The sequence below is a fragment of the Leiobunum rupestre genome, chromosome 5 (genome assembly GCF_980474605.1).
Source record: "Leiobunum rupestre chromosome 5, qqLeiRupe1.1.hap1, whole genome shotgun sequence".
NCBI lineage: Eukaryota > Metazoa > Arthropoda > Arachnida > Opiliones > Sclerosomatidae > Leiobunum > Leiobunum rupestre.
Window position 1 is genome coordinate 34,693,235 of NC_143388.1, and position 10,604 is coordinate 34,703,838.

At 33.0% G+C, this 10,604-nt stretch overlaps 1 protein-coding gene across 1 annotated transcript in view; it reads right to left on the minus strand.

Annotated features, from left to right (window-relative positions):
- The window catches only part of LOC149944354 (uncharacterized), a 43,587-nt gene extending 36,817 nt beyond the window's left edge, over nt 1-6,770 (minus strand). The window contains exons 1-2 of the mRNA XM_090176314.1: nt 6,695-6,770; nt 6,471-6,635 (exon numbers count right to left, since the gene is read on the minus strand). Of these exons, the coding sequence (XP_090032440.1) occupies nt 6,471-6,635; nt 6,695-6,770 (241 nt within the window). The remainder of the gene's footprint in view (nt 1-6,470; nt 6,636-6,694) is intronic.
- Nucleotides 6,771-10,604: the final 3,834 nt, after the last annotated feature.

Sequence of the window (10,604 nt, forward strand, 5' to 3'; positions counted from 1 at the left end):
TTTAGCGTATACAACACAAGATTGCTTTAAAGACTTGCATAGTTTTGACTTGACTTGAATCTTCTTCGAGTTTGAATGGTTATCCACTGATCGGTCGATTTAATATAGTCAGTTATTACGTCCTTGTATTTACATCAGCACAGTAGAAAAACCCCTGGATTTCGCTCCACCGATGTAACATTCACCACCACTCATTCGCCACTTTAGAACGCCAAGAAAAGAGGTAGTATTTTTCTACCTTTTTAAAATTTTGTAGTATTTCTTTATCTATATTTGCGTATCGGAAATGTATTTTAACGTATCGAAAGTAGAATATAGATTTTTTTGTATTATCTGTCTATATTTGCGTATCGGAGCTGCGTTTTGCCGTATTAAAAGCAGAAAAAGTAATTTTATAGTATTATTCTACCTACTTACATATCTGAAATGTATTTTATCAAATTTACAAGGCGACATTAAAAAACCAGGATACATATTTTTTTACATTGGAAAATTGACACTTTATTGTAATATTTACACTTTGAAATTCTAAAATATGTTTACGACTTTTGTAATATTGTTACATTTCCAACTTGGCATCCTCGACCATTAGGCCGCAAAAAGGACATTATAAACACGGAATAAAATAAAGGTAGTATATGATAGACATATACAGCGGCTCAATACAAGTATAGTTCTTAATACTATAATTTATATACACGATGTTATTGATAAACTAACGCAAAATTATAAAGAATCGCAGACATGTTCGACTGCGGCTTTTTGAAAAAGTTATAGTAGCAATGTACACGTTTAACACGAATAACCGTTTAAAAGTTCATATAGGGGCGACTTGTTTCAAACTGCGAGGTTAATAATAATAATTTAGTACATATGCGATGAATTTTTCTTTGTAATATTTCTAATGGTACGATTGTAGTATCATAAGTACCACCCCAGCCAATTATTCCGTATGATATAATTGATTGAATTAGGGCGTAATATACTGTTTTTAACCACGGTATTTTTAGAAAGTTTTTAATTTCACGGAATTTATACATAGTCGAATTTTATTAGTGATATAGGTCACATGTTCATTCCACTTTAGATTACTGTCTATTATTACCCCCAGATATTTTAGTTTATTTACTCTTTCTAACTTTAAACATTTTCCAGTGCAGTTTCTACAATTATTATTTTCGTGAATTTTCTATTTTAATTTTACAGTGATCGTTTTTTATGGATCTGATTAACTGGGTTAATTTATTTCGATAATTTATATAATAATTTTTAATGCAACGTTAAATGGTTCTTTTTTAATACGCTTAGCTAATGCATCTCTTTTCCTTATCGATACAATTATTGAATTTGTTATCCAAGATTTTGTTTTTTTGACGTTAGATCAATATGTTTTTTAATACATCAACAAATAGTTTCGAGGCTTCATTAGGGTAGTTTTCTTCAAAAACTGAGTTCCACGTTTCTTTTCCGATATTTTTGGTTAAAATTTCATAATCAATTTCGATAACATCTTTTGAATTATTCAGTTTATTTGTTTCGCGTATGTTAGGGATACTAATATAAATTGGGTAGTGGTCTGTAATATTAACTATATGAGTAGTGGATAACACTTCATTTTTTACGTTTTGCTTAATGAAAAAGTGGTCAATACACGTTTTAGTAGTGGAAGTTACTCGAGTAGGGTTATTTATACATGGCAAAAAGCCGTTTTCGTGTAGTACGTTTAGGTACTCAGTAACTATTTTCTAGCGTGGCAATAAAAGATCTATATTTATATCTCCAGCCCATATTACATTTTCAATATTCGTATAATAAGACAATTTGGAATTCATATTACTAATAAATTCTAGAGCACTGTTACTAGGGGATCGGTAACATCCTATAATCCTGTAAATTTTATTATTAGGTAATTTGACGTCGATACTTTTGATAGTTGCTTCGGCTATCGTAAATACATTCTCAACAAAACTTAAATCATTTTTTACGGAAATAACTATGCCACCGTTTCGGTTTTAACACATTTTTGTAAAACCGTAATTATAACCATTTATTTTGAACTCATTATTTTCCATAATTTGAAAAGTTTCAGTTAGTATAATTACATCTAATGATATGTTAATTGATTGTGAATAAACACAAAATTGGTCAAAGTTTTTTCTCAAACTTCGTATATTTAAGTGGAGAACTTTTAAACCATGCGAATTTAACGAATTTAACGGGGATTCTCCGCTCAACACCTGCTCTTAATCATTCAAAACCTGTTAACAATGGAGATAAACGCGGAGATAGAGATAGTTCGTGGTAATCAGAGGAGCGCTAACGGCGTGGAGAGAGAGATCAGTAATCAGATTTCTTTGTGTCCGACCTGTAAGAGAAAAACCAACCACATCGCGTTTTATACAAACTAGTTTCGCATTGTTTTTGTTGTGGAATAATGACTTATAAAGAAAACAAGGACTATGAACTGATTAAACATATAAATAAAGAATTGAAAAAAATGAATGGTCAACTTGAAATAAATTTGATTGCACAAAGAATGAGATATTTTCAAAAAGAGCATAATTCTCACGAAATTCTTTTGGAACGAGCCGCAAAAACTGGATTCTTAAAGGCGATAGACGAGTTAGTGGTTTTTATTGATAGCGTGTTAAATGTTATTAACGATAGTTCCTTTGTGTCAACAACAAATGTTGTAAAATATTATTAAAGTTTGAAATTTAAATCAGTTTTTTATTTTAAACATAGAAGGATGTAAGATAATTTAAAAAAGTGATAACAATTTGACAAACATATTTAATTTCAGGTTCAGAGTTGAAAATTATTTTATAACATTGTATTATTCATTTTTGAGTTTTGTAAAAAAGTTTTATTATCAATTTTATTCAAATAAGCAACACATTGACGGTATAAGTTGGTTTTTTAGATGTAAAGTAGTTTAATTGTTAAAGAACTAAAACCCGTTTTGTTTGTTATTATACCAATGTAATTACTTATTACGTTTATTTAAATTTCATGAGCGCGAACCGACCTTGTTTAATTTATGTAAATATTTCGTATAGTGGCAATGTATTCAATATAAATTAGAAAGCTTTCCCTTGCGTCGTTATTAAAAGTTACGTGACGGTAATATATGATACATATGTCATAATAATCAAGTTCAAGTCATCTAGGTACGTAACGATATAAAAATCCGTTAGGAACAACTTGTTTAAAAAGCGTTAAAAAATTGACGTAAATATGGTAAATTTCCTAAAAAAATAACAAAGATGGCCACCCTACAGAACCCGTTTGAATATGCGACATTAAAGATGGCGGCCAAATCACGTGAATTTTCCAAATTACTAAGAGTTCATATAATAACCGTTAAAAGAGAGTTACAAACTTATGTTAAGCCTTTGTCATGTTAAATTCCCGCCAAAAAATGTTTTTATTATATAGCTACAAGGTCACACATTCCCCGAGTCTCTAACAGCGAGCGGGGTAACCTAGCAACGGCGCATTCCTCGTACATTCTACACCTGCTCAATCAATCAAACCTGTCACCACCTTAACAATGGAAAACGGGGACCGAGTATAGCGAACCTGGGAATTCCTTTAAAGGAGTACTGACCCCTTTTCGCGCCAAAATACCAACCAATCAGCGCCATTTTGAATAATTTCGCGCCAGCCAATCAGCGCGCAGTATCCGCGTCGCGTAGTTACCGCGCCAGCCAATCAGCGCGCAGTACGCGCGTGCGCCACCTGGCGGCAGTAACCTGACACCCGTGGCCACGCCCACAATGTCACCACCTGCCAGAAGGGGGAAGGAAGCGGGGACTTCCGGTGCCGACCCCCACGTGTACCTCTACATGGAAAACCCTCAAAGATCCTGGTACATCCTATTTATGTTTATCATATTTTTTTATCAAATTCAACTATCTATCCTCGTATACAATGCTGTTTATTTAAACACAAATTCCTTATAGTTTCTTCACAATTTCTTGCTGTTGCTTGAACCGTCGATTTAACTTTCGAACCAAAAATATATTGAGAAAAATTGGCAGGTGCCCTTTTTATCTTTTCACATCGTGAAAATTTTATTATAAATTCATTTACAATACTTATTTGTAAAAAGTACCTCTAACCCAGTAAAATTTTTGTTCAAACTTTTTTGCAGGCACCTTAATTTTGTCAAATTTTATAAAATTTTAAAATTCCCTAACAATTGGTTGAAAGCACAATTTTTTATGGTTGGAAATAGGGGCGCAAAAATGGTATTTGGCCAATAACTCCGTTTGTTTTAGATCTACGGCTATAAACCTATTCACGCAAAATGGGCCAGGCTATATCTACAAAAACGGTTCTATGGAATATTTCGGTATGAGCCATCGTTCATGCGAAATCACAGTTTGAACGTTGTAGCCGAAACGCATTTTCTTATTTGGCGCCTTCCGACTAAAAACGCGACTGCCGCTCTCCTTTGCATTCGCGAGAATTTACTTCGCGTTTTTATCCACGAAGCCACGTTTAATATTGATAATTCGGCTAGCTAGTGTTGCTTTTGTAATAAATCGCTTGAAAATGAAGCTACTGTGACGGTTCAGCGTATATTGAATACTCTGATAGAAGGTTGAGGAACGATGCAATATCAAATTATTGCGCAAAGGAAATTCAATTAAAGTCCATATAGAATGCAATAAGGATTACATCCACAAACCAGTATTAATGCTTTCAAAAAACAACTCGATATTTCTGAAAAATAATGAAAAAAATGGCCAACACTTACTAGTGCTTCTTAAGAAATTTTCGCGTCGGCCGCGTTTTCAGTCAAGGAAAGTAGCAATTTATCGTAATTTTATGCGTTTCGAGTAGAACGTTCAAACTGCGATTGCTCAAATACCATGGTTCTGACCAAAGATTATATATACGCTGCGCTTACTAGACAGGCGTCTCCATACAAAAAACCTGTTAACACTTTCGAAGCACGAGAGAAGCCTTTGACCAGCCGTTAGAGGCGCCACTAGTAGCACTGCTGAAGCGCGGGGATAATTTTAACCAACGTCTGCTATAGTATGCAAGTTGAGCCATTGAACACGCCAGTCTATTTAGCGAAGCGTATATATAGTCTTTAGTTCTTACCGAAATATTCCATACACCCGTTTTGGTAGAAAATAACGGGGCCCTAATTTTCGTTATTTTGGTTTATAGCCGTAAATCGAATACAAACTGAGATATTAGACAAATACCGTTTTTACTAGCGTATTTATCGCCGTTAAAAATTGCGCTAACCAATTGATGGGGTTTTCAACATTTTATATAGTATGACTAAATTAAGGTGCCTGCATAAATTCAGCCCGGTAGCTGAATTTGTACTTAAGGGGGAAGACTATAGTAAAAGCCTCTTTTTCGTTCAAGCTGAACGTTTTAGTTTTAGCAATTACACAATCGAACCTTCCTCTAGTGTTTAAAATAATTTTGATAATTCTAATATAAATAGTTAACGAGATATAAGGCTAAAACTAAAGGGTAGTTTGGGCGCTTGCCCAACTTGTTTAGCTTCGGGGGTCCGAATTAAAACGTAATAATTAAATTAATTAGAAATTTAAAATTGACAAAATTATTTTAAGCACTAAACAAGAGGCTCTTCTACACATAAATATTAATTTTATAAGTTAAAACACAAAAATAAAACAGTTCAGCTTGAAATAGCGCGAAACTAGACAATGGCCACTGTAGTCTTCCCCCTTAAAATACTGGTCAACAGGCATACATTTTAGATCTTAATAGAGTAGTATCAATAACGGCATTCATTCTAAACCGTGGTTACGTTTAGAAATTTCAATTAAACAATCTTAAAAATAGCGAAGTTACATTTGCGTCATATTCAAAGCCTAAATGGATTTTTCTCTCGTAAGGGATATATGTATCCGCTTATTTGGATTTTTTCCAAAATATAGGTTTTTGGGTCTGTGCCACCAAACTATACGGTAGCTTTGTGATTTACCCTGTTATGTAAAGTAATGGCAATAGGCGATATTTTAATAAACTTATTTATTAAAATAAATAAACTTATTTATTAAAATAAATAAACTTATTTATTAAAATAAATAAACTTATTTATTAAAATAAATAAACTTATTTATTAAAATAAATAAACATATTTATTAAAACAAATAAACTTATTTATTAAAATAAATTTACTGATTAATTTTAATAAATAAACTATTTATAAATGATTTTTATTATTAATAATTTTATACATAATTGATATTTATAAATTAATTGATAAGTTTTTATTTGGGTTTATAGTAGTTCTTAAGGTCATTTGCTGTACCTTGTCGTTAAAAACCGGCACTAATAATTTATATTGCATCTCTTTGGTAACTTATTATATAGCTTGTTATTAATTTCCTGGTTAGATATTTTTGAGTCATTTCGGTAAAGTTTATGTTTATGTGCAAAAGGAAAAAGTAGAACATAATAAACAATACCGGTATTGTACTTCTTGGACTTGTAAGACGTGTGTGGTGTCTCCACGTAGAAGCGAGTCGTACTCAGAGGCTCCATCGGGAAGACATTGTTGTTTGCGACGCTCGGAACTGATTCCGAATAATCGACGAACCATTTCAGTTTTGCTTCCTTGTCACGGCTATGCACTGTTCAGGATTACAAAAAAGTTCTTGATTTACGCGAAGTCTTTTGGAATAAAACTTACGGAACGAAATCTCCAGCGGACAAATTTGAGTGTCCATCGGAAAATGGTGAAATCTCATTTTGCAGCTAACAGTCATGATGAAACTTAAAAATAAACCACATTCGACCACATCAGCAATGTTGCTTGTGCGTGATCATGTAACAGGTGGCCGGGTTACAATGCGTAGGAGGGTGGTGGCAAGCGCTTCATGCCACGCGAGCCAACCGTCAGCTCCTACACTTACTATTACCGTTAACCTCAACAAGTTTTTATGGGAAGGGGAAACCGAAGATCTCGGTGAAAAAGCCCTTTAAATAGTGGGTAGAGAAATTGAAAACTCAACGCAGAAGGAGTAGTTCCGAAATTTCACCCAGTTCCACAAGTTGGGATCAAACCCGGCTCCTCTTGCTGCGAGGCGTAAGCGCTAACCACTCAAATTCTACTCATTAATTGTAGTGGTAAATTATGCCACCAGGTAGCAGCTTGTAGTTGTAATTAGCGCTCTGCTCGTCTATAGCTTCAATTTCTTTAAAAATTCGAAAAACTATATCGGGCTTCCAGAGGCAGTCAGTCACTTTAGCCGGAATAAATTGCCTATTTCCAATCTCGACACTCCTCAAATCCAAGAACGGATCTTTCCAAAACTTCAGTACGTATATTTGGCACTTGAACTCCTATCAAAGAGAAACGTCGTGTAAGAATTTTAAGGCGAAATAATTTTTATTTCTAGTTTACTAATATCAGATAAAGGTGAGTTCTAAATTAATCGCCAAAAAGTTAGAGTAGACCAACATTTAGCCGAAGTAAGCTTTAATAGCGCGGTACTTCAGCCTATGGGCCTTCTGGGTGAATACATTTAACTTAACACTTACGACAATAACCAGCGCTGTATTAACTTAAACACTTACGACAAAAACAATTTCAAAAAATGAAATTTTAAATAACAGCGCGAGACGTGAGGCTTAAAAACGAGAAGACAAAGAGGCCATACAATACTAGAAAAACGATCAAATGCATGCAAACAAACCCAACGACCAAAAATCCACCTATGTCTAACGATTCTATACAAGTTACAATCCGAAAAGTTTCTCATTCACATTGTAAAGGAGTGACGTAACCTTATGTATTTAAAAACCAATAACGGTTCCGAAAATATACAATATATTCAAAAATGTACGAGTTAAAACCCATAATTTAAAAAAGAACTTAAATTGCATATTCCCGCTGCTATTTAGTTGATTATCACTTATTTATTTAATTTTACACTCGTCGTGGACAGTTCCTGAGGGATTCTATACCGCTGAACCGAATCCCATTCGTCCGAATGAACCATTGACCCCAATTCCAATCGACCGAAAACCGCGATTTGCGCCATTTTCATTCAATATAATGTTAGTGATACATTTTTATATAATAATATAAAATATACAATACATATAACTACTATATATTTGGTGAAATGGGATTTCGGTCGTATGGAATTTCGATACGACCGAATTCATATTCGGCCGAATCATACGATTTGGACCGATTTTAACCTAACCTTACCTAACCTTACCTAAGCTCAACTAGAGCTATAGCCTATACTATACCCTATTCTAAGTCTTTAGTGTCGGTGTGACATTTTTATAAATAAATTTATTCGGTTGAATGGGAATTTGGTTGTATACAACCGAATTCCCATTCGACCGAATCAATATTATAACCTTCCTGAGGTGAATCTTTCGTAATTATTTTTATCTTTTCTTACCATTTTTGTTTCATCCAAATCATACAAGTCAAGAATCAGTATTCTAACGCCAACTTCAATTGGCTTTTCTGAAATAAAAAATTTTGAGATATGGTTGAAACTGACTTAACATATATCAAAATTTAACCCAATTGGAATTGGTTGGACATAAAAGCATGCACCTAGTAACTAGTTCAATTAAACTCAATTCAGATTATTGGTTCTTTTAAAAAGTTTGATGTCTTACGAAGGTTCTATTAATTAAATATCTTTATACCGAATTCTAAGTTCAATGAAATATAACAAATATGTATAGTTTGGTTCTTTTATATTCAAGAGACGAAGGATTATAATTTAGGTTTACCGAGGAACTTGGTAAATCGGTTTCTTGAGTCATACATATTTTTAAAAAAACGAAACAAGCTGATATCAATAGGACTTGAACCCATATTCTAGATGCTAACCAACGCTCGAAAGAAATAATTTCAACCAGCAGTTCTAAACACATACACAATCAGCAAATTAATTATGACGTTTCAAAACTTTTTATTTGACTAGTTTCCGGAGGAATCCGATCCCACCCTGCATGTCATGACGACTGTAGCTCGTGACAGCCGCAAACGAAGCAACATCTCGGTTGAAATATTAATTAGCAAAGCTCTCTGGGTTTTTAAAAATTAAATGTCGTCAGGAATTTACAATAAGTTGAAATTCTGTTAGATTTCTACCAACCTAGCGTGGGATCTGACTAGGAGGGTTAGGAAAAGGCGGAATATTTTTGCTTTGATAAGTCGCTAGATGACTTGGGCCTAAGCTCTAGCCTTGGGTATTAGCCTAGCTGATTATTATTTTTATTATTATTATTCAGTTGTAACGACATAACTTGGAGCCAATGCCCTCCTCCAAGATGAGAAAATTACTCAATTATGTGTTACCAGATTCGTATTTACATAATAGGTGAAGTAGGCGCGCTGAGGATTTCATCCCCCCCCCCAAGCGAAAGAGTCCGTAAGGCCTTGAAAGTGAAAACGCCACAAAATATTAGGAAAAAATTCATTTGCGGTTAGGATAATGAACTAAATGTGCCTCTGTGTGTCACTCTCACATATCTTAGCACAATTATCAAAGATAATTCCGAAAAAACTCGAACTTATAATAATTTTACCTATATAATCTAGAGTGAAATTCTCGTCACCCCAGCAATTTCCTGCTTGTCTGTGTTTGTTCCAGTCAATGGATTCTCCTAAAGCTTCTCTAAATCCAAAAAAATTTTCTTGGATAAATTATAATCAATAATTATTAACAGTTAATAATTTTTGTAACATTTAAAATAAATAATAAAATTTTATTTATGAATATTTAGAAAATTTAATTATGACTGTTTAGAAAATTTAATTTTGAATGTTTAGAAAATTTATTTATGAATGTTAAGAAAATGTATTTATGAATGTTAAGAAAATGTATTTATGAATGATCAGAAATATTGAAATAATAATTATTATTGATTATAAAATTTAAAAATTAATTGATATAGATAATTAATATAAATAAATAAATAACTTGTTAATGTTAATTATTGATAATTAGCTAATAATAAGGAGATAGTTCGATCATTGTATTTTACGGTACCTCATCGCTAAAAACAGCACAACGAGATATTCGAAGTGAATTTTCGACATTCTTTTTTCGTCGGCTTCTGTAATACAATACATTAAAAATACATCATTGCAAACTTTAGCAATAAGTAAAAACATTTTGGTTTGAGTATTAAAACATCATTTTTTCGAAAATCAACTAAAAAAATAAATATTTATTTTTGGAAACTTGTTTCATCCTTTATGGGCGAGTAATGCAACTTGTTCTCGCAGGGTAAGTGGAAGCGCCTATATTGACAAATGATATAACAATACAATTTTGTATGACTAGAATATTACCAATTAATAAACAGGTAGAGGGGAGAAATTCAATTTCATTATGGCACTTCAATGCGATTAACTAAAGATCATACATCAAACATACTTTATTGTCCGAAATGGCAATGTTAAAATTGTTCAAGAAAAGGTAGAAAGTACACATCACAAATGGGACATGAAATGGCGTAGCTTCTACCGTTTCACGATTGATCTATCTTTCAAGAACATATTACACTTATTTTCCGAATTTCCGTGACCATTATTAGGCGCGCTTAAAGGCAAAAATCGA